Source organism: Dioscorea cayenensis, unplaced genomic scaffold (genome assembly GCF_009730915.1).
Source record: "Dioscorea cayenensis subsp. rotundata cultivar TDr96_F1 unplaced genomic scaffold, TDr96_F1_v2_PseudoChromosome.rev07_lg8_w22 25.fasta BLBR01000369.1, whole genome shotgun sequence".
Classification (NCBI taxonomy): domain Eukaryota; kingdom Viridiplantae; phylum Streptophyta; class Magnoliopsida; order Dioscoreales; family Dioscoreaceae; genus Dioscorea; species Dioscorea cayenensis.
Window position 1 is genome coordinate 27,887 of NW_024086760.1, and position 23,562 is coordinate 51,448.

The 23,562-nt window shown below is 36.3% G+C and overlaps 4 protein-coding genes across 6 annotated transcripts; 3 read left to right on the top strand and 1 right to left on the bottom strand.

The window, feature by feature from the left end:
* Nucleotides 1-578: 578 nt before the first annotated feature.
* On the top strand, nt 579-11,583 carry LOC120254157 (protease Do-like 7). Its single transcript, XM_039262298.1, is given in 25 exon segments — nt 579-978; nt 1,054-1,124; nt 2,375-2,509; nt 3,320-3,378; nt 3,571-3,607; nt 3,939-4,064; nt 4,176-4,265; nt 4,705-4,770; nt 4,952-5,008; nt 5,116-5,181; nt 5,712-5,819; nt 5,972-6,052; nt 6,350-6,399; nt 6,587-6,752; nt 6,858-7,388; nt 7,668-7,850; nt 7,917-8,019; nt 8,363-8,533; nt 8,617-8,696; nt 8,786-9,013; nt 9,516-9,722; nt 9,793-9,950; nt 10,308-10,419; nt 10,886-10,907; nt 10,910-11,583. Coding segments are annotated over 25 exon segments (3,462 nt in total). The 5' UTR covers nt 579-689; the 3' UTR covers nt 11,176-11,583.
* A 216-nt stretch (nt 11,584-11,799) lies between these two features.
* LOC120254158 lies at nt 11,800-14,054 on the top strand. The gene is given in 4 exon segments (XM_039262299.1): nt 11,800-11,829; nt 12,135-13,226; nt 13,228-13,306; nt 14,014-14,054. Coding segments are annotated over 3 exon segments (1,200 nt in total). The 3' UTR covers nt 13,306; nt 14,014-14,054.
* A 1,404-nt stretch (nt 14,055-15,458) lies between these two features.
* Nucleotides 15,459-15,890, bottom strand: LOC120254159 (leucine-rich repeat extensin-like protein 6). Its single transcript, XM_039262300.1, has one exon. The coding sequence runs from the start codon at nt 15,888-15,890 to the stop codon at nt 15,459-15,461; it is 432 nt and encodes a 143-aa protein (XP_039118234.1).
* Nucleotides 15,891-20,645: 4,755 nt separating this feature from the next.
* On the top strand, nt 20,646-23,081 carry LOC120254152 (uncharacterized protein At1g26090, chloroplastic-like). Of its 3 annotated transcripts, none has more exons than XM_039262291.1 (8): nt 20,646-20,845; nt 21,029-21,172; nt 21,262-21,344; nt 21,448-21,504; nt 21,591-21,635; nt 21,743-21,911; nt 21,998-22,399; nt 22,721-23,081. In XM_039262291.1, exons 1-8 carry the CDS (start codon nt 20,669-20,671, stop codon nt 22,850-22,852), a joined length of 1,209 nt encoding a protein of 402 aa, XP_039118225.1. In that variant the 5' UTR covers nt 20,646-20,668; the 3' UTR covers nt 22,853-23,081. The 3 variants fall into 3 exon arrangements, with proteins under 3 accessions (XP_039118225.1, XP_039118226.1, XP_039118224.1); XM_039262292.1 differs by having other exon boundaries at nt 21,262-21,340; nt 21,444-21,504; XM_039262290.1 differs by having other exon boundaries at nt 21,262-21,336; nt 21,448-21,635.
* The last annotated feature ends 481 nt before the right edge of the window (nt 23,082-23,562 follow it).

Below are 23,562 nucleotides of genomic sequence, written 5' to 3' on the forward strand. Positions count from 1 at the left end.
CCACTCTCTTATAAAAATAATAATAATAATAATAATGTAAAGAGTTACTTTAATCAACTAAAAATCCAAATTTAGACTTTCAATTGGTCAATATAAAGAAGAAAATCTGAACACAAACGTAACGTACGCAAAAAACTTTTGAAGAAACTCATTTTTTTATATTCATGTTTACATAATTTTAGTGAATTAAAAAAAAGGAAAAATATCTCCAACCAATAATCATCAAGAAATTTACTTAAAGCCCCCATTAAATAATAAAAAAAAAAGTCTCTAGAATATCTGGCAAGGTCTTTGAAGAATCTTAACTTCAAACGTAAAACATTGAAAGCACAAGGACTTCTGAGCAAAAAATCCAACATAATCACTGGCACCAAACGCAATCTTTCCATAGTTACATTTTCCAACGGAAAACTGATTCTCTAGACATCGTATAATTTTACAAGAAAACCCTTCAGATTTTTTGTTTTTAGATTTTGGTTTGGGAGTCAGAGAATATTCTTTGCCAGAAGAATCTAAAATGTGAAAAATAAAAGGGTTTATCTGCAAAAGTTTCAACTTCGTCACTGTAACTCTGTGTAAGTGCATTCCTTCTCATTCCGACAAACCATTTCACTCAATCCCCTGATTTTCTTTTATCCCTCAAATCCCAATCCCCAAATTCGATCGAAACCCTAACCCTAGAGCTGGAGATGGGGGAGACGGAGGAGGTGTTGGATAGGCTCGGATCGGAGGCTGAGGAATCGGGCATGAAGAGCGATCTTGCCATGGAGATTGATGACGCTCTCCCGACCGAGGGTGTTGCCACGGCTGAGGACTGGCGTCGGACGCTTTCCAAGGTGGTGCCTTCCGTCGTCGTGCTTCGCACCAACGGTTCCCGCGCCTTCGACACTGAATCCGCAGGTGCCGGCTATGCTACCGGCTTTATCGTGGACAAGACCCGAGGCATCATCCTCACCAACCGGCATGTTGTGAAACCTGGTAAAAAACCCTTTTTTTTTTGGTGCATCTTGATGCTTTTAGTGTGAGGTGGTACTGATGAATGGCTTCATGCAGGGCCTGTGGTGGCGGAGGCGATGTTTGTGAACCGTGAGGAGATTCCAGTTCACCCCATGTACAGAGATCCTGTGAGTTGAGCTCTTGATTGTTTATATGAAATCCTTATAAATCATTGATTAAATGAACATCAATATCAAGGCTTAGCTCTTTTTGGTTGTCTACTTTTAGTTTCCTGAAGGCAATACCACTGCTTGTCGTATTTAACAATGAAAAACGCGTTTGCAACATGTTGTATCAACATGGAAATATGTTTGCTTTCTTCCTACTCTTTTTCTTTGTGTTTCTATGGCTGATAAACATTATAGGTTTTAGGATTCTAGAGTAATTGTTGGTAGCATCACATAAGATAAGAAAATGGTGGAAGAATCCATGAAGGAGATTGGAATTTAAGATGATCAAGAGGATGACCAATTTGCTATCAGAGAGGAGGAGAGGAATTAGGGAGTTAAGGATTGAGATCGTGCGGGTATCATTAAGGGAGCAGCTGAGAATTATTTTGAGTATAGTGTCCATTTAGTGTAGGCATATTATTAAGTTATAAAGAGCCAAAACCCAGGATTTTAGACACTGAGTTGCTTACTAAAGTTTGTATTTGAAGTCATGTATACCCTACCCTAATAACAAGATGAAGTCTTCAACTCTTGAACAAATATGTGAAGAAGCTTAGGACCAATATGTTACCTTTCTAGCTCCATGTGTTTTTTTAATGCATTCATTGGTGGCTAAGGATTCTGAAACAACAGTAACTCCTAATGGTTGCAATAAGCATCACCTTTCTTAGTTGGCTGTTTTATTAATCAGATAGATCAATTATTCATGCTTAGTTTGCTTGTCATTCCATTGTTCATCTGTTTCTGATGTATTCATGATCAAGAATGAAATTTTTTCCATTGTTCATGATTTCTTCTAGTCAAATTAAGATATTCATGGCCAGTGTTCTTGCAGTTACACCTCCAATATTCCTGTTTATTATTTACTTAAATCCATCTTGCTTCTCATAAAAAAAAGATGCATTGATCTTCATTCAATGTCTCAATCATTATCTATGCCACGTTCTGTATGTTTGCTTGCTTTAGCTGTCATTTCTTTGCCAAGTTTTGCTGCACTGCAGAGCTTTACAGACCTAATACAAATATCGCAGTTGGTAATCATAGCTGATACTTCTCACACATTTTGAGAATCACCATTCTGTTGTAATTTTAGTATTTGGTATAGCGATCAATTTTTGGATTGCTTCTTCTGCTTTTCATTAGCAACAATGTTCTCAGGGAATAATAATTGTCTTATATTTCAATATCCATACATCTGTTGTTTGTAGGTTCATGATTTTGGATTTTTCCGCTATGATCCTAAAGCAATTAAATTTCTAAGCTACGAGGAAATTCCTCTTGCACCAGAAGCTGCATGTGTTGGTCTTGAAATCCGGGTGGTTGGTAATGACAGTGGTGAAAAGGTTTGGATTTCTTCTTAAATTTGCATTACATTTTTAAAGTTTTTTTTTTTGGGTAATTAATAGTCACTTTAAGCAATGCATTTTATGTATAATTGATATGTGTTGCATAAAATTATGGATAAGCATCAAATCTCTGATTTGCATCCGTGGCTGTCTAATCTATAGTAGTTCAACATCAGCCATCAAGCCATATAAGCTACCTTTTTGCTTGCTTGCTTGCTGTGGTAAAAGATTCTGGCATTTAGGATGATGGTTGTTTTTTTGGTTCATTTCTTCTCAATTTGATTAGCACATTGTTGGTCAATAAATACTTTGAAAAACTATTTCATTTTGTTACTAAAATGAATGCATACCTATGTAGATACTTATGCAACTGTATGTGAAACAGTGATAGAATGCTGTTGGTGCCACTCTTGAAAACAATGGGATGGGCAACCTGAAATCTTCACCATGAACCTTTCGGTTATAAATTTATAATATTTTGGTCCCTCTTGATAACTTCATCTTGTTCTTTTGTGTGTGAAGGCCTATTAATATTTTGAAGTTTCAATTGTTGCTTGAGTGCTGAAATAATAAGCACATGGAAGAGGAGTGTTTGAATTATTTCATTTTTTGTTTGTATCCTGTTAATGTTGAGTTTCTTAGTGCCTGTGGCAAAGGGGCTTGCTGTAATTTATTGTTCTTTTTGGCTGTTGGCTTATAATGAAGCTGGTTTTTTTTTTTAAAAAAAAATTGATTCTTGAATCATATATTTTCTAACTGAATATGTGTGTACATCATGCGTTCACTAAATATATTTTGAGTTTTCAGGTCTCAATTTTGGCTGGAACTCTTGCTCGTCTTGATAGGGAAGCACCTCACTATAAAAAGTATGTTTTCCTTGGCTACATAGTTCTGGTATAAGACATGATTAATTTTGGTTCATATAATGGCTTTAGAATTGCTGCATTTTGAAAAGTCAAGCTTGTTTTTTTGACTTGTCTATGTTCTTAATTCATCTTAGTTGCAAATTGGTTATAAGGTTGCATCTTTGCATTAAATTATTATTTCCTTATCTTCAGGGATGGATACAATGATTTCAATACATTCTACATGCAGGTATGTTCTCTTTAATTTTCCCTTGAACACTTTAAAATTTTGCATGGTCTATATATATATATATATATATTTTGTTATTTACATTAGCCCTTTTAAAATTAAAATTTTTTCACTTTCTTAATTATTTTGTTTTCTAGTTCCTTTTGTTTGCTTCATGTTATGACTCATTGTTTATTTTGGAAAACCACTTTCAGTATGTATGTATGGGGTTTCCTTTAGTGTTTCATGGATGAAGTTGTGATTTAGTAAGTCTTGATTTAGTGGCTAATATGCACATTCGCTGATTTATTATCTTCTTGTTTGCTGCCATTCTTTTTTGTTTCTTACATAGGCTGCATCCGGGACAAAAGGAGGGTCAAGTGGTTCACCAGTCATAGACTGCCAAGGAAGAGCTGTTGCTCTCAATGCAGGGAGCAAATCATCCAGTGCTTCTGCATTTTTCCTTCCTTTAGAACGAGTTAGTTTGGTTGCTTTTAAATTTTCTGCTTTAAATGCTACTCAGATCCACAATTCATGATTAAGTAAAGGCTTTGATTTTGGTTTTCCTGCCTTTTCTTTTGAATGACAGGTTGTGAGGGCGTTATATTTAATTCAGAAGAGTTGGGATGCATATGGAAGCATATCTGAGGCAGTGACTATTCCTCGTGGTACACTTCAGGTCTGCTGTTCCTTAAGATCTTTCAGTTCCATTTTTTTCTGTGCAAGGATGGAAATTTCAGAGGCACTCTTTTTGAAGCATAATTTTGAAGCATAATTCTGATTGTTGTCAGAGTTAATCTAGGAGATGTTGGCTCTTCTAGAAACAATGAACATCATCCTTCTTTGTCTTTCACAGGCTTGTTTGTGCATTCAATTTTGCATTGTCATTATTCTATCTATCTATCCCTTTTCTATCCTTTTTTGCCTTTTCCATTTTCTGAACTACTCCACAATATCTTCTTCATAATTCTTTTTTGGCTGTGTAGAATTTCTCTTGATCATGGAATCCTTAATCTGTTGCTTTGAAGTAAGACAATCTTAGGTTTCCTCTATATGAAGTGTTATCACTTCTGCATTGAATTATATTTTTGATATCTGATGCATCATTAAATTTTTAGGTGACTTTTTTGCATAAAGGATTTGATGAAACACGCCGGCTTGGACTTCAAAGTACAACAGAAAAGGTCAGATATCTTTTAGTATGACATTCAGACATGGGGCCTCTGGACAGAGAGCCTCATTTAATATATTATGTTTGAGCCTTTTGGCATACCCCTAAAGTTCTATTAGAATTCAGTTTCACTTTCTTTATTTCCCATCTAACTTATGTCAAAAGTTGTTGTGTGTTGCATTCTTAATAATTAGATGGTCAGGCATGTTTCACCTATTGGCGAGACAGGAATGCTTGTTGTTGATTCAGTGGTAAGTTTTTGGATGTTCAATGTCGTGATCCTTTAATTGAATATGGTGGTGTTTTGTGTTTTTGTACTTTACCTCCCAGGCTTTTTAAGTTGCCATACTTATTTCAGGTCCCTGGTGGTCCAGCATACAAGCTTTTGGAACCTGGTGATGTCCTGGTTCGTGTGAACGATGGGGTGAGCTCTCTTCAGAAACATGATATTTTTGGATTATGCTTTTGTTCAAGTGGTGTAATATAAGGAACAACTATTCCTTTCCTGCCTAATTATGGATAACTGATTTGCTTATAGCTTACAAGCTAATTCTCCATCACCACCATTTCCTCATAGTTAGATGGTCCCTTTGAGACTCGGGGGGAAATCATAAAGCTTGTGACTTAGTGATGGCTTTCGTATTGCATTCTAGTGTTTATATTCTTACCATCATTCTATGCAATGCCAATGACAGGAATTAGAATTTGAAATGATTAATTCTTTCTGGTAAGTTAAAAAATGGACTGCAAGTTATAGCCAATTCTTAATGTAAAACGGCATGAAATCATTCTTCTTGTTTGTAGTTTTCTCTTGAGGGGCATTTATACTGGATCTGTCCTTCTCTTTTGCATATTTGTTTTTGAAGGTGGTATGTTCATGAAACAGTAATATATATCCTTGTGAGATGTATGGAAAAATTATTTATTTCTTGTGTTTATCCAACACTGATGCAGGTAGTTACGCAGTTTCTTAAACTGGAGACAATTCTTGATGATAGTATTGGCAGGGAGATAGAATTGGAGATTGAAAGGGGTGGTGCATTGATGGCAGTGAAGTTGATGGTAAACTTAAAGTATCTCATGCTTTGATACTTTTGCTGTTTAAGAGTGTTTACTATAGCCTTGGCTAGCTTTATTGAAGTGGAAATAATTCAGGTGATTTTGAATTTGCTTTAGTGTTACAAGCTCTCATGCCAGTAAAATTCACACTTCAGGTTCAGGATTTGCATTCTATTACTCCAAATTTTTTCTTGGAAGTGAGTGGTGCAGTCATCCATCCACTGTCCTATCAGCAGGTAAACTGTCTTTCTTGAGAAGGTTGACAACTGTCACATCTGCTTCCTCGGTAGACTTGGTTCTTGTTTGTCATTATGCTTCTAAATTCTCCAGTGATTTAATATGTCCTTTTTTAAGTTCATGGACAAACTGCAGCATCCCTTATGTTCTCTTTGGAGATTTTATTTTGTCATCATACTTCAGACTCTTCCATTTCTTATGGCTGTTGAAGTTATCTGATTAAGAAATTGTGTTAAGTTGTTGCGCTATTATGTACTATCTACCTTATTTTGCTGTTTTTGCTTTTTAATTCACAGGCTCGGAATTTTCGCTTTAATTGTGGCCTTGTGTATGTTGCAGAATCTGGGTAAGTGTATTTTGTTTGGGTAACAATTTTGGTTCCATTATCTGATTTTATCTGTTTTTGTACCTAATATGTAATTTACATAGTTGTGTATCTTGGCTTTTTTGTTCTCACATTGTTCTTCTGGTATGCGTGCTACACGCATGAACACACAAATGGTAATGATGGAATGTTGAACCATAAATTGTAGGTATATGCTATCCCGGGCATCTGTACCCCGACATGCCATTATAAAGAAGCTTGCGGGAGAAGATATATCAAAGTTAGATGATCTAATCTCAGTTCTTGCAAAATTGACAAAAGGTTCTCGGGTGCCTTTGGAATATGTGAGCTACACAGACCGCTATCGGAATAAGGTAAATGATCATTTTATCAAGCATGATAGTTGGTTCTTTTTCTTTCACCATTGAGCTTTTTAAAATTTTATTTCACCATTTTGTCATCTCTGCTTGCTGGTGCAGTCGGTACTGGTCACAGTTGACCGTCAAGAATGGTATGCTCAACCTCTGATATATACTCGGAATGATAGCACTGGGTTGTGGACAGCTCGACCAGCAATATTGGCAGATTCTCTTCTGCTAACTTCTTCCATTCGTCGAACACCATTTGAGACAGAATTTACTACAACTACATTGGCTGATGTTTCCAGTCATTTAGAAGATAAGCACCAATATGGAAACATAGGTTGTGCTGATGGATATGCTAGGATTCAAGCTGATGAGGAAATTGCTGTTGAGCAATCACATTTGTGCGAGGATGCTAACACCAATAAGAAAAGGCGACGAGAAGAGGAGGATTCAAACATAGAAGGTAGCAGTGCATCTAATGGAACCATGCCTGAGCTCAAAGAAAGGAGATTTGAATGCCCTTCAAACTTAGAAAATGCTGATCTTTCAGACAGCCGTGTGGCGACAGCAACTAATGCTTCACTAACAGCTACTAATTCTTCGCCAGCAGAACATGTTATTGAGCCTGCCCTTGTAATGTTTGAGGTAGGGCCTATTTATCTGATAACTCCTATTAGGTCTTTATCATTCAGCCAGATAATTTTCTCATTTTGTTGCTTATTATTATTGTTTTATTTTTTTTTTTATCTGTTCCCATTCTTCTTTTTATACTTGCTGTGCTAAGGTGTCCTTATTGGTTCCCTTTTATCCTTCCACTCCTTTTTGTAAGATGACATATTATTTTCTCTCATGCAATGCTCACAAGAACTGTCAGTGTGCTTTCCTCAATTCCAGGTTTGTGATATTGTAAGTTGCATGTTGCAGGTTCATGTCCCGCCATCATGCATGCTTGATGGCGTGCACTCTGCACATTTTTTTGGAACAGGAGTTATTGTACATCACTCAGAAAATATGGGGTTGGCTGTTGTTGACAGAAATACTGTTGCTGTATCAGCTTGTGATGTTATGCTCTCATTCGCTGCATTTCCCATTGAAATCCCTGGAGAGGTAAGTTTGTCTATGCAAAACTGTATCAGTATTCTAGGTTTTGTTGAGCCTGTTCTTCTTTCCCAGGTTGTTTTTCTGCATCCTGTTCATAACTATGCACTTGTTGCTTATGATCCTTCTGCTTTGGGAGCTGGGGCGTCCATTGTCCGTGCAGCGGAGCTTCTTCCTGGTCAGTCTACTTACCTGTATCTATGATTAGCTCTGAGTATATTTATTTATTGGATTATGTGCCAATAGGTCTTTCATGTGCCAAAGATCTATTGGTCAATAAATCTTGTTTCACATTTAAAATGTAGGTAATATGGATTGAAGAGTTACCATTGGCATGAATCATGTAGGACTTATAAGCCATGTAAAAAAGAAATTTATGGAAAAAATTTTTTGGTATTAGTTGTGGTATGAGTGAAAAAGTTGAATATCATCATTAAACAGTGGTAGATTTTTATCGACTCTGTTTGAATTTCTTTGCCATGATCCTCCAAAATTGGCACTCAACTCTTTTGCCTAATCAGAACCTGCTTTGCGTCGTGGAGATTCTGTCTACCTTGTGGGGTTAAGTAGGAGTTTGCAGGCAACATCAAGAAGATCTACTGTTACAAATCCTTGCGCGGCTATAAATATCGGGTCAGCTGATAGTCCACGCTACCGTGCCACCAATATGGAAGTCATTGAGCTTGATACTGGTATTGCTCACTTTTGTCATCAATCTAGCTGTAGTTGTTGGTATAATGTTTCAGAGAAAATGCTTAGCAATCATCAATTGTAGATTTTGGCAATACTTTCTCTGGTGTGCTAACTGATGAGTATGGAAGAGTACAAGCACTATGGGCAAGCTTTTCTACTCAGGTATGCTTGTGGTTGTGATTACTTGTTCACATATTTATATGGAAACTGCATGTTACATTAAAACTGCCACTTTCATGATCCCTCTGCAGCTGAAATATGGTTGCAGTTCTTTGGAGGATCATCAGTTCGTTAGAGGAATACCTATATATGCAATTAGTGAAGTCCTTGATAAGATAATCAATGGTGCGTCAGGACCTACACTTCTAATCAATGGCATTAAGAGGCCAATGCCTCTTGTTAGGATTTTGGAGGTAGAGCTTTACCCAACCCTACTTTCTAAGGCAAGAAGTTTTGGGCTCAATGACAGTTGGGTGCAGGTAAACATCTTACGAAAAAATCAGAATCTAATGAATTTTAACTTGTAGAGACAAGGTGCTAGAGCTCTTGTTTGTCTCTATTTGCTGTTCATTGCGAACTTTAAAATTTGTTTAGCCATTGTGGAGTGTGTCACATATTATTATACAATCGTGATTATGCATAATGTTACTTCTACTAAAACTTGAGAATGACTACTCCTACCACCTTTTCATTGTAAAACTTGCAATCGACATCTCAGGTTTTTGTCTGAGGCCTAGAAAAGCACTTGCTGTCCATCAGTTTTTGTTGGAACATTTTTAGGTGAAATTGATCAACATGATATTCAACTTCTGCAGCTATAAAGAACAAGACATTTTTAAACAAGCATTTGACATACAATAAAAACAATTAATAAGAACTTGCTTGCGTGTATGCCCCTTTACCACAGATATCATTGGGCTAATTTGTCCAAATTGGATTATATGAATGACAAGCTTGATCACCTTAACATTCATTGTGCAGGCTCTTGCCAAAAAGGATCCAATAAGAAGACAAGTCCTGCGCGTTAAAGGTTGTTTGGCTGGATCAAAAGCTGAGACCTTATTAGAGCAAGGAGACATGATCCTGGCAATTAATAAAGAACCCATAACATGTTTCCGAGATATAGAAAAGGCTTGCCAAGATCTAGACAAATGCATTGATGGACTTAATATGACTATATTTCGACAGGTAAGATGAAATTATAATTATTCTTATGTTGCTTGTAAATATGATAACAGCATTTTAATGTCTCTGGCAGGGGCATGAAATGGAACTTGTAGTTGGAACTGATATCAGAGATGGCAATGGCACAACTCGAATGGTGAATTGGTGTGGATGCATAATTCAAGATCCACATCCAGCTGTTCGTTCTCTTGGATTTCTTCCAGAAGAAGGGCATGGTGTGTATGTGGCAAGGTGAGAATTCTGCTTCATGTTATTTTCTTCAGGAATAAAGTTTTGTTTGTGAAATGAACTGGACAATCATAGGTTTGACTTTTGAATGAGTACTGTGATAATGTATTGAGGGCACTTCTTTTACCAGACAATTGTTCTTAGGTATGTTATTTCACAAATTTTAAATTGAGAAGGGTAAGCTGTTTGAGATCAAATTGCAAATTTGGAGCAAATTCCTCTGGTGATTTAAATTTTCTATATGTAGGAACTAAAATTTGGTGCTTTCCAAATTTTACTTGAAGAACCATTTTGCCTTAGAGCTTATCATATCTGCTTCTCGGGCTTTGGCCTAGTATTAAAATTTTTTGTTATTAACAGGTGGTGCCATGGGAGTCCAGTGCACAGATATGGTTTATACGCCCTCCAGTGGATAGTTGAAGTCAATGGGAAACTCACCCCAGACCTGGAAACTTTTGTAAACGTCGTGAAGGTATTAAATGCTTTTACATTCTGGTGAAGCAAGTTCGTCATCTTTGGTCCAGCATTATTGAATGGATGTAATTATAAAATTAAAGACAATGTCTCAAGAAAAAATCTCTTTTTATTGCCTATCTAGGTCTGAGAGCCTCATGTTCATTAGTAATTTATAACCTTATAAACAATGAAACTCCTTATTAGTCTCTGATTTTTGAATTCACACCTAGTAATAAAACTATCATAGCACAAACCAAACAAGTTGCTCCATTAAGGTGCATATCTTATTTTCTGTTGGCTGAATATTTTCACATAATCATGTCTTAAACTCTAAAGGTTGGCCTAACACCACATTACTCATGAAGTTCCCTCTATGATATTTCCACCTAACCAGTTGATACATTTTTTAACTGCCTGCTCCAACATTTCATTTTCTATATTTCTGCCTTGACTTTATGTTTCCATTCCATGTTGAATAATAGGAGCTAGAACATGGAGAGTTTGTGCAGTGAGGACAGTTCACTTGAATGGAAAGCCCCGGGTGTTGACATTAAAACAAGACCTTCACTACTGGCCTACATGGGAGCTGAAGTTTGATCCAGAAAGCACAACATGGCGCGAGAAACAATTAAAGCATTGGACAACAGCATTGCATGATAATTATCTAGTTGCTGAAGTTTTTCTTCCTGAATCATCCTCCAAGCATTCATTACTTCATATACACAGATACACCTGGCCATCAGTCAACATTGGATGGGGCAACTTTTCTTGAGTGGAATCACATTATTGTATCTTCAGCAAGGAGGCTATTCCATGGCAGCCTTGAGAAAGAATTCAGTTCCTTAAGTTATATGCATTACATGATGCCATCATGCAATAACATCTTGTCTGATAACGGACCTGAAGCATGGGAATTGGTGGCAAGGTGGATACCAAGAAGCTCAGTAGTCTAGGACTAGGAGGAAGCTGATAATAAGATATTTCATTTATCCAGTTTGGTATTTAAGGAAAGTGGGTTATCTTTTTATTTATATTATTTTCTGCATATTGGTTCAAAACAAATAAGCATAATAGCCCCTATTGCCAAACCTTTTGACTGCTTCTTGTTTTTATGTAATTTATCATTGTACCATTAATTATTTACTGTTTAACCAAAATAATGAACAGTTGTGTGAATGGAAAAATCATTGATTATGATGTGTTCTTGATCTGATCTAGGTGGTAAATGGTGCTTCTATGCCCCTTGATTTCATGCATTGTTAGCTTTGGTGTTTGTTGACAGCGTATATCATCAGGAAATACAAACAAAATGGGGCCATTTCAGAGTAAAAACTGTACTACATTGTAACCTTCTAATTTTGTGAATTAGGCTGATTGAATCTAATTATTTATTTCAATGAAAAACCTAGCTGGTCCAAAGTCCCAGGTATTATTACATTGTTAGAATGGAAATCTTTCAAAAAGAAAAAAACAAAAAAATTATGAGATTTTTGCAATGCGCTATTTGTAATGAAAACGAATAAAAACTATACTAAAGAGGCAGACGTTAAGATTCAGAAAAATGCACCCCTCTCTCTCTCTCTCCTTATATGTAAATATAACTTTTTATTGGGCTTAAAATACAAAAGAATGAACTCCATCACGGCCCAGCCCAACAATGGCTAGCAAAACCCCCTCATAAGCCCTAACTTCTCTCCCTTCTTCCCCCAAGCCCCATGACGCTCCTCTCAGCCATTACGGCGGCTGCGGAAGCCAGGGGCTCCATCGCCAGCGCCGAAACATCCTCTCATCCTCAACGGCGACGCTGCAGTTCATTCCCTCGTTCCTGGAAGTGACTCCCCTGCAAACGCCGCCCTCGTCAAGCGCGTCTCTGGGTGGAGCCTTTCCAGCACTGATACGGATATTGCTGTTCTTGTTTCCAGCCTTTCCAAAACCCTAACTCGCAAGCTCAAGAACCTTAGATCGCTGAATCGAGACGAGTTCGTAGGTCTTCTCGGCTCGTTCTTCCAGAAGTGCGCTGAAAGGATCGGCCTTGCCATCAGTGTCGACCCCTCCGACCCTAGTTTCATCCCCAAAGCGATTGAAAAGTTGGGGTTTGTGATTGGAAGGGAAGCCGCGGGACTGATTCTTGAAGGATGTCTTATTCTGGAGGTTTGGGAGGTAATCGAAACCCTCATCTTGCAAAAGCTTGCAGGGAATCTAAACTCTGTGAACTTAGTTGAAAAGCTCATCGAGAAAAACCAATCAGAATTGCTCTGTTTGTGTGTTAGAGAAATCTCAGACCTTAAGTCTTCTGAGCTTGTTTTGATTCTCAAATTCTTCTTATCCCCAACTGATGATTCTTTGAATAGTATGATCTTAGTGAGGAAAAAGTTGGAAAATGACGCTCTTTTTGCTATTGAGAAGGCAACTCACAGAGGTTTAGATGAAAAGGTGACGGCTTTAGCTAGAGAAGCTTCCATCTTGCTAGCCATGGCTCATGACAGGTTTTCATCTTCGGAGGTGTGCCTACATTATGTGTTTGGATCTTCAAATTTGGATGATCTTGTGCTTTCATCTGCGATTTTGAGACTTGATGGGTCAGAGGTTTTGACACTTGTTAGGTACTTTATCAAGTGGCTGGAGAAGTACCAGAGATTTCCCGAAGCTGGGCCTTGCCCCTCAGCAATGCCAGTTTTGGGTTTAACCGTTTGTGATAGTATTCCTTCACTTGAATCAGTGGCCAGGGGATTGGGGTTGGTCTTAGATGAGCATTTCTCCTATTTGGTTCTGAGTTCTGAGTTCCATGAGGAGATGAGAGCAATTGAGAGACTAGTGAAATCTTTTTGCATCAGAAGCTGAGTTGTGTTTGCCCGTGAATGAGATTATCAAGCATTTGCAGTTGGAAGCAAGGCAGTATTGAGGTACGAAGTCTGACTATGTTCTATGTTGTTGTTTATGTGAGAGTTGTTATCAATGTTGTTGGTCTTTTATTTGCCAGCTATAAATGAAAATGAGTGGTGAATTTAGGTGGTTTTTTATCCAGGTTCTCCAATATGTTTCTTCTTGTCACCTTTGGCCTCTATGGTTGAGTTTAAAATCTGTATTTATTTTCATTAAAAATTTGGAAGTCTCTAGCCTTTGAATGTAGTTATCTTAATAATTTAGTGCTTTTGTTTGCAAATTAGTTGAACTTCCGTTCATGTTGTCTATCATTTAAGTACAAAGATGTTGGGCAAAGTTTGGTGATTAATTAGAGATCTGATTGTTAAATACGTAGTAGCTTTACTACAATCATAAAGTTCCTTTTTTTTTCTAAACAAACTTTGCATTACTGCCGCAGTTCTGTTTCATTATAGTTAAAGTGTAGCCCTAAGTGAAACCGTTCTTGTGTCTGTTCTCCTTCGAAATTGCATATATCATCTATGCATGTCCATCCCACTCCAGCTCTATCTTATAGTGTTCATTTGTGATTTGAATTTCCTTGTGTTTTTAGGTGTGCCATCTGATTCTGAAACATAGTTATACAGCATATCAAGAACCACAGTATATTATTAGCAATATGGAAAAAAAGACAGCAATTTTTATGGCATTTGATTTTTTTCATGTCTTATGATTGTATTTAATCCAGATTACATCAGCTCACCAATGGATGCTATTAATTGTTCAAAAGGCGCGGCGAGCTTTCAGTGAACAGTTCTTTGAGTAAAAAATTTTGGTAAATTTTTCAACTTAATTGGCATCAAACCAAGCTGTTGGAACTATTGATCTTCGCAGAGACCTTGCACCTTTTTGACACCCTCTACTGGGCTAAGTTTTTGCACCTGTTTTACATTACTGCAACCCGGGAATCACCATTTACACCGCCAAGTTCCAGATATTCTTCATTCTTGTTTCTTGTATGTTCAACATATATCAAACAATTGTTATGTTATATTATCTATTTATTTTCTGATCTTATAATTATGAGCTGGAAACCTATTTGCATGCATACCCTTACAGATGCTCATACACATCCCACTAAATACAAATTCTAATCAATGTAAGACGTGAATTATCATTCTCATTGTTTAGCATTCATGGCTACTATTTTGTGTCTTTTGAACATGTGTCTTTTTTCCACGTTTAATGTTATTTTATCTCAGTCAAAGTATCACGCCAACAATGCTTGCTATATCGACAACTCTGTATTGATAATGGAGATATCACACAATAACCAACTGGCACTATAATTTTGAATTTCGAAGAGTCAACCAGCTATTGTTGAACTGAACTACACCAATACTTTTTATGGATAATGTGCATGTTTTCATGTATAATGTCACAGCAATTACTCTTCAATTCTTCTTGATTGGATATGGTTAAATTGCCGAAACAGTTAGACATGTTGAAGGACATGAACATGAATGAACGGAGGGCAAGGCAAGTATGATGTGTGGACCAGTTGTGCATTTAGCTATGAAAGAAGCATCTTATCTTGTTGGTATGGCATTGGCTTTTGATGAGAACCTTTAATATTTATGAAGCAGTGACGAGCTAGCTAGAATCCAAGAGCCATAGAACCCTCAACAAACGTTATAATATTTATTTTATTAATAGTACTGAGTTTAGTGCGTAGCTAGTCAATTATATCATAATTCATTGAATCATTCAATCTACCAAGCACCAACACCAACCATATGACGCCATATATCTCTCTCTCCATGTGCCAAAGCAACTATAGTTACTTTATTTATACTAAACTAGTAATTAACAGCATATATGCATAGAATGCGTATAGATGTACTCATAAAAGAAAGAAGAGCAATTATGTCCACCTTCTCCTTCCTTCACTTATCTTCATTGTCTTTTCCTGATCAACTACTACCTTCTAGTCTTCTACATGGCCAAAAAGGAGAAAAAGAAAAAAAGGAAACCCAAAAAAAAAAAAAGAAAAAGAAAGAAGATGATAGAAAAAAGAGATCAACAGTCTACCTGCCTACATTGATCTTCCAGGATAATTAAACTCAAAGCACAATTATAAGAGAATTACAAATGCTGATATTCATAATAGAAAATACATACAATATGTGCCTGTTAATAATAAGGAAGTAACCCGGCAAGAACCATTGCAAGCAAAGCTCCAAGCTTTTTTATGGAAGGAGAAGACGAAGAAGATGATGAGGATGACGGCGGTGTTATGTAGTACCAAGGGAAATAAGGGAGGATGGGGTTGGGAGGAGGAGGTGCCGGGAAGCTAACATAAGGTGGAGGATAGAATGGTAGATAAGGAGAAGGAAATGCCGGAGAAGGAAGGTAAGGAGGAGTAGGAGGAGGAGGAGAAGGGTAGACCACTGGCTCTGTAGGAGGTGAAGGTGGCGGTGGAGGGCAGTTTGTGACTGATGTCGGTGGAGGGAGACATGGATAAGGACACTCAGGAGGTGACTCTGATTGATCCCAACCATTGGTTGAGATTACAAAGAAAAGGAGAAGAAGGGAGGGGATGACGTGGGAGAGCTTGGTTGACATTGTTGTCAAAATTGGAGTTTGTGGAGAAGATGAAGAAGATGATCAATGGCGGAACAATAGAAGAAGAGAGGCTTTTGAAAAGGCGTTGGAGCGTTTCATAACTTCATTTGGTCTTATAATGCAAAAGGGAGTGGAATGTTTATTGTTTGAGTTATTAATTTAATGTCATGCATGGCATTGGATGTATGAGTATTTACTACAATTCTTTTTCTTTTTTTGTAAAAATAAATTTTTAGATTGATATATATAATTCATTCCTAATTATATCATTATTATTATGGTGTGGCCCAATGCTTTTGCTCACCGTGTCATGGCATGCAAGTGCATGGTACTCATAGAGCCTTCTTGCAAAGTCATTTGCACATGGCAGAGGAGTTTATTTTACCAAAAGGGAGGGATTTTTCCAAGAAGCCTTCAAAAGCATGATCCAAGAATTCCTCTATTTTATACCAACCATGGACCATCTCCACATACTTGTTTAAATTAACCTCTTTCTTTATTCCTCTATCAATTTCTTGTGTTGTGGTTATATATATATGTTTAACCTAGGAGTAAATTAAACTCAATCAATCATTCTTCATAAGCTATAAACTTAATCAATGTATGCCATTGCAAGTGGAGAACTCTTAGTTGGTAGTGACTTGAATATATGTTTTAATGTTTATAGTTGTCATTGACTAAGAAGCCTCTTTCCTAAAAGTATCCCTACTCTTTCTTAACTAGTAATTGAGGACAAACATATGGGCTAAAAGAAGTCATCATCTGTTTATTAAAAATCCATGTACTCAAGTTCCCTCACACCTACTGCTCCTTTTGCCTTAAAGATTCATCTCTCTTTTTTTTTCTCTGTGTTTCTGATAACTTTACAGACACTTTTCCACATAGTTCACCTTCAAATACACACACACACACACACACACACACACATATATAGATATAGATAGATGAAAGAAAATTTGAAAAAATTACAAGAGCATCAACAAACTCTCAAGAAACAACATCAACAACTAGTCAATATTAATTAAACTTTCAAGAAACAACAACAACAACAACAACAACTAATCGATGATTATTCGATATTTATTTTAATCTAATTAACACATCACAATTGTCATCCCTAACATCAGAACTATAACAAAGCCAATAAAAAAACAAGCACAAGAAGGCATGCAAGATCATCGAAGAACTCTGGCCATCGGTCGATAAGCTATAAGATGGATCAATAGGATACAAGCTCCCCGGCGGCTTCCAACTCCACACATAGTTTGGAGAAGGTGGAGTATAACCATAGTACGAAGGAGGAGGTGGAGTATTTGATCCATAATAAGATGGTGGTGGTGGAGATGATGCATAATACGGTGGAGGTGGACAATAAGGTGATGGAGGGCTATAAATTGTTGTTGTTGGTGGTGGTGGTGGTGAAGGTGGTGGTAAACTTGGAGTGTTGCATGTGCTTCCACACGGTGAGCATGTGCACTTCTCTTCCGATCCTGGTGAAGTTGGATTCACTATCTCTCCATCATGCACGTCGGAAGTGAAGCTATTACCGACGAAAGCCGAAGAGAAAACAATGAACAAGAGCATCATAATACTAGTTCTAGTTAGCATGGCTACTACTTTGTTTTGGGTTGAGAGAGCTTGGAGATGAAGAAGAGGAGGAAGTGCGATACATATCATAGATTCATAGATATGGTTGGGTTAGTTAGGTTTTATCTTTCAATTGTTTTGTGCGTAAGTGCATGAAGAGGTGGGCAATAGAGAGTGGTTTTTCTTTCATGCTTTGTGGATATAGGAAGGCTAATGTGACGTGAGGCTTTGCATTTCTTTCACTCGTTTCTTTGGGTGTGGGCCATCATGGTCAACAAGTCAACCTTTTCATCACTTCTTGTATTTTAAGCGGTTTAGTTTGATCTAGACTTAGTTTTCATGACCATCTAATTAGTTCTATTTATAATATGATATTTTTTTATAAAATAACCAAAAGGAAAAGGGAAATTAAATGATGAACTAATTGTTGGTAAATGAGACATTGACTATAGTATAAAAAAAAAGATAAGCTTTTGAATGATTTGATTATGGGTTGTTTGCAAGATAGAGACACACCACCAAACTTGTTTTGTTTGGGCTTTGGAATTAATGGAAGAATAAGGAATAGATGGATGATAGAATGAAAGGGAATAGAAGAATCAAAACATGCTTTGATGAGTTATATATGAGAGAAGAAGAAGATGGTGATGATGATAAGAAGGCTGATGCCAAATGCCAATTGCTTTCTCCAATAAAGATTCTCTTCATCTCTCTTTCTTTCTTTCTGATCTCTATTATTGGCTTCTATACCTTGTTTATTTTTTTTTTCCTATGTTTTTATTTTTAATATTCCATCACTAATGAACATCAAGTATATATAGGTACACTTGTTTCTTGGATAGTGACAATTATACATGAGAACATTCTCAATGAATTTGACATCCTAATATTAGTATTTTTTTAATTAAATGAAATCAATGACAAGAAAAATATCATATTGTCATGCCAGTAATGCATAAAAAAATAAAAATACAAGCTGTTTTTGCAAAATTAGTAATTGGCTAAATGTTCCATCACAGGTCTATTTCTTAATCTCCATTATCGTCCCCTTTAATTATTTCAAAGTGACTTTTCGTGGGTGGGGTACCGAATGGCCATTAAAAAGTCTACAGTCACAATCCCAAGTCTTTCAACCGGCAACTCCCGGTGATCACTTCCTTGCTTTCCATATGAGGCTATGACTAGGATGGTGCATACGTGGCCCAGCCTAGACCGATTCAAGTTGACTTGGTCAACCATACTTTGCTGAACAAGAATACTCCTGTCGTTCATTTTAATTACCTCATTGCCACTATCCCTGGATCAATTTTTTTTTGTGTATTATTGTATATTAGAGTTCAGTTACCTATATATATATATATATATATATTCAAATTTAAACTGCACACATTTGCAAGTGTGTACAAACAAAACCATAAGTTTCCATCTAATTATCATCAAAACAATTAGTTAGTGACTCAAGTTCATATGAGATTGTAACTATCTGAATTTGGCCAATTTGATCATAAACTAATCAAATTAAGTGTTAAACCTCTATTCAACTCATTTTAAAAACTAGTCTTATTCCCAACAACACCAAACATATCAACCTGTATATATATATATATATATATGTTTTTATAACACCTACTAATATGACATATCTTAATGTGTATAACCTTCCTGAATTGGTTAATCTATCTTACATAACTTAATTAGTGAAAGACAAACATTAATAAAATTCTTGGAGGTAGAGAAACATAATATTTAGAATTTAGTGGTAACTGTTACCATCCTAAATGTCATGCATGTAATTCTAGTTACAAATCCGGCTATTCTCCCTGTTCTAACCCCCCAAATTCCATATCCTTGATAGTTACCCATCTTCATTAGTCCCAATCCCTTATATACCGGTGCAACCACCAGCACATATATGTTCATCTCTCTCTTCCTTTCTATACAATGTAATAGTGATGATCATCATCTACTAATACTAATTCACCATGGCAAGACTTCTCCAAGCTTACCATATTTCAATAAATCCATCATCTGATCTATCCTTATCCAACATCACAAGCTTCTTCATCTTCCTCGCTGGAGTCACCGGAACTCTTTCAATAATCATGCTGCTCTGCACCACTTACAAGCACACCAAGATAAGTAAAGCTAGCCAAAGTGGGCTAGCACCATCATCACCACCACCTCAAAGAGAGAACAAGTTCCTCTCCCATTTAAGTAGTAAAGCTCTTGTTGTAGTGAAGATGGTGTCATGGAAGAAGGTTGAAGAAGAAGAAGAAGATGATGATGATGATCAAGCTGTATGGAGGAAAGCAATCATCATGGGTGATAAATGCCGCCCACCGGACTTTTCCGGTCAGATATTGTATGACTCTCAAGGGAATCCGTTGCCGGAGCATCCGGCGAGGTCTCATCGACGGCATGAAATGTTTTAGTTCTTAGGAGAAAGCCATTTACTACATGTACGTGCATGCATGCATGCATGGTTAAGTTGATGTTCTGATCTTATTACAGTATTTGATCAATTGATATCCTCTTATGCATGGTTCTTATTTACTCTTTTGTTTTGAGGAACATACACAGAACTATTAATTTAGGCCTTGTGGTTAATAATAGTGGATTAATATGAGTGTATTTGTGTGTTTAGTACTTAATTATATGTATTAGAAGAATTTTTGAAGGCCATTTAATTAACTTGTAGAACAATTCAATTTAATATTTATCTAAATAAGTTTAAAGAGGTACATATCGAGAGAATATTAGTATATTACAGAGGACATATATATCTCAATATTTAACTGGAAGAACCTCTTAAAGAGAACATATCTCAATCTATCATACTAAAGTTAATTCTTCAAATATAATACTATGCCTGCTAATTATAGACTAAAAACCAACTTTTAAAACCTAATAATATTGTTAAAATTACATTGCAATGATGGCCAGCCTAATTAAGCATAACAACATGCACACCAATGACCAAAACGGTTGACCAGCAAAATAATATTTTCAAAGATTTATATTTAATATTTTTTTAAAAAAAAATTATTTATTTATTTTATTATTATAATCATCATCATAACAAGCTGGGCCAATTGGGCCGGAGGTTGTAGTCTAGCCCATTATCGAACCCACCATTTTGGAACCATAACGCGAGTTTCACTGTTTCTCTCTGTCTTTCTCGTTATCTCGCTATGGCTTTCGCTTCTCCCCTCCTCATCTCTGTGCCTCGTTCACATGCCCCAGCGCTGAATCGAAGGTGCATTCGAGCTCCAATCATGGCGAATTCTTCAGAGAAATCCACAAGATTGGTTACCTTCTTGGGCAAAGGAGGTTCTGGGAAGACCACCGCTGCAGTCCTCGCTGCCCAGGTAGAATTTTTTCTCCTGATTTTTAAACTAGATTTTTATTTTTTTAAAGGAATTTTACAATGTTTCTTTGAATTCATGAAATCAGAATGAATATTTTGTATGAAATTTGGGATTTTTTCTTTTTTAATGCTTGAAAGATGTCCTTTTTTTTTTTTACTTGAATTTATTTTTCTATGATGAAAGCACTATGCAATGGAAGGATTGAATACATGTTTGGTAGTGCATTCTCAAGACAAAACTGCAGAAGAACTGATGGGTTGTAAGATTGGCAATTCTCCAACTGAATGCAAGAACAATCTTTCCATTGTTAGGTTGGAAACCAGTAAGGTGACTTTGTTGTTTGTTTGGATATTTGTTTTCATTCATGTTTCTAAATTTAAAAATAATTATAATTATATTATTATTATTAATGGTAGATGTTGCTTGAACCTCTGGAGAGGATGAAGAAAGTAGATGCTCGTCTAAATTTGACACAAGGGGTACTTGATGGGGTGGGTATGTAAGTAGTATTGAACTTAATTAGCTGAATGAGTTTTTTCCCCCTCTTCTTTGTAGTTTGATTATTGAGACAGTATCATATGGTAATTGTTTCTATAAGTTAGGTGGTCGGAGAAGAGCTTGGGGTTCTGCCAGGAATGGATTCCATTTTTCCGGCCTTGGTACTAGAAAAACTAGTTCATTTTCTTCCAAGAGTTAACTACCGGTCACGCACAAATTTTGATATTGTTGTGTATGATGGCATTAGCTCTGAGGAAACATTGCGATTAATTGGTGCCACTGAGAGAGCAAGGTATGAACCATCTCCCTTGAGACTCTTGGAATTAAATGTTCACTGTCAAGGCCCTGTATATGATAGCTAATTTTTTTTTTCTTGTTCTCTTTGTTGTGAAAAGTTAGGTGGTATTTGAAGTATATACGTAGTTTGGCTGAGAAGACTGATATTGGAAGATTGACTGCTCCTTCATTGTTGAAACTAGCATATGAATCTGCAAACCTGAATGATGGTGGTTCTAGTGATGGGAAAACAAGCACAGAAATATGGAATGATATTGAGCAGATTCTAGAGGTATTTCCTTACAATGTTCTTTTTCAACCATTTGTGCTCTCTTACAGAGCAAAACATTCTCTCTGGTTGCTATTGTTTGTTTGCAGAAAGCTTCAGTTTCTTTTGCTGACTCTTCAAAGTTTGGATGTTACCTTGTGATGAATCCAAGTAGTGGAGCTTCCATCAAATCAGCAATGAGATATTGGGGTTGTGCAATTCAAGCAGGAACACAGATATCTGGCGCATTTGGTGTTGGCTCACAATCTTCTTTATCCATTAAGGAACTTTCCCAGCAATTCTCCCCATTAGCTTTTGCATGTATACCATATCTTTCAACCGGTTCTTCTTTGGATTGGGATACAATCATCAATTCTCTAAGCAATGATGCAAAACGTATACTTCATTCTGCAACTGATGATTCACAACCATCAGTTAGATTTGATACAAGCCAGAAATCGGTTACCCTTTTCATGCCAGGCTTCGAGAAGGCGGAGATCAAGTTATATCAAGTATGTATATTGGTCTCTGATTGTCCTAATGTTTTCCTATACTCTGTTAGAATTTGGTTTTGCTTTATTATTCAAAATCACATCATATTGTTCTATCGAATCTCTGATTCAAGGTGATCCTTTATGTAACAAATGATAACATCTACACAGCTTGAACACTCATATTTTTAGTGTGTTTCAACGTCTTCATGTTTTCTCTATTCTTTCTGAGTTAAGAAAACATGCACTAAAAGCACAATAAATTTTCCCGCTTTCGTGTATGTGAATTTATACTAACAATATCGAGATTGAGTGATGAGAATTTAATCTATTGATGAACAGTATAGAGGAGGAGCAGAGTTACTAGTGGAAGCAGGGGATCAAAGACGAATAATTCGGTTACCTCATGCTATGCAAGGCAAAGTGGGAGGGGCCAAGTTCCTCAACAGCAGCCTAGTGGTCACTTTACGTTAGAACTTAGAGCCATATAACTTTGTTCATCATCATTTGTCAAGACCATTGGTTTAACTTCCTGACCTTTTTTATCACCATGACAAGTTAATAAAACCAAAATTGATTTCCTTTTTCTCCTTTGTTGACAACGACAGCTGTAATTTTTCTTTTTTTCTGTTGAGCTGTCTTAAATGTATACTTTTGCGGCTATGGACATTTGTGAAGCTCTGTTTGCAGACATTGATACTCATCGCTGGTGTCTATGTATATTTGGAGTTTTACAGGGATATGTATGCAAAATTAAAACCAAAATTTTTTTTTTTTAAATGAGATGATGTTATTTGTAAATTTAAAATATTCTAGGGTTGTATGTGCAAATTTTAACATTTTTTTTTATTTATATTTAAAAGGGGTATATACTATATATACGAATTTGAGGGCAAACCTAGAGGAATTAATTAAAAATTTATTATTTTGAAGGATAAGTATGTGAACAGTGAAAATTCTTGACAAATAAATAAACAAAATTGTAAAAAAATTTCAAAGGGCTATATACACGACTTTGTGAGATGACTGAGAGGATGAGTTAATTGACATTTTATTATTTTAAAGAGTAAATTTATGAAAATTTTGGAGAAATAGATAAATAAAGTTGAAGAAAAATTAAAATTTTTCTAGGGGTTATATGTGCAAATTTTAACAATTTTTTTTTTTTATAAATTTCAAAGGGG

What these genes read in the sequence shown, in the direction of transcription:
- LOC120254152 (XM_039262290.1), top strand. Translation starts at nt 20,669, where the DNA reads ATGGCTTTCGCTTCTCCCCTCCTCATCTCTGTGCCTCGTTCACATGCC. An exon ending in CACAAGGGGTACTTGATGGG is followed by an intron (nt 21,337 to 21,447) that starts GTGGGTATGTAA and finishes TCTATAAGTTAG; the next exon opens with GTGGTCGGAGAAGAGCTTGG. An exon ending in GGTGCCACTGAGAGAGCAAG is followed by an intron (nt 21,636 to 21,742) that starts GTATGAACCATC and finishes GTGAAAAGTTAG; the next exon opens with GTGGTATTTGAAGTATATAC.
- LOC120254159 (XM_039262300.1), bottom strand. Translation starts at nt 15,890, where the DNA reads ATGTCAACCAAGCTCTCCCACGTCATCCCCTCCCTTCTTCTCCTTTTC.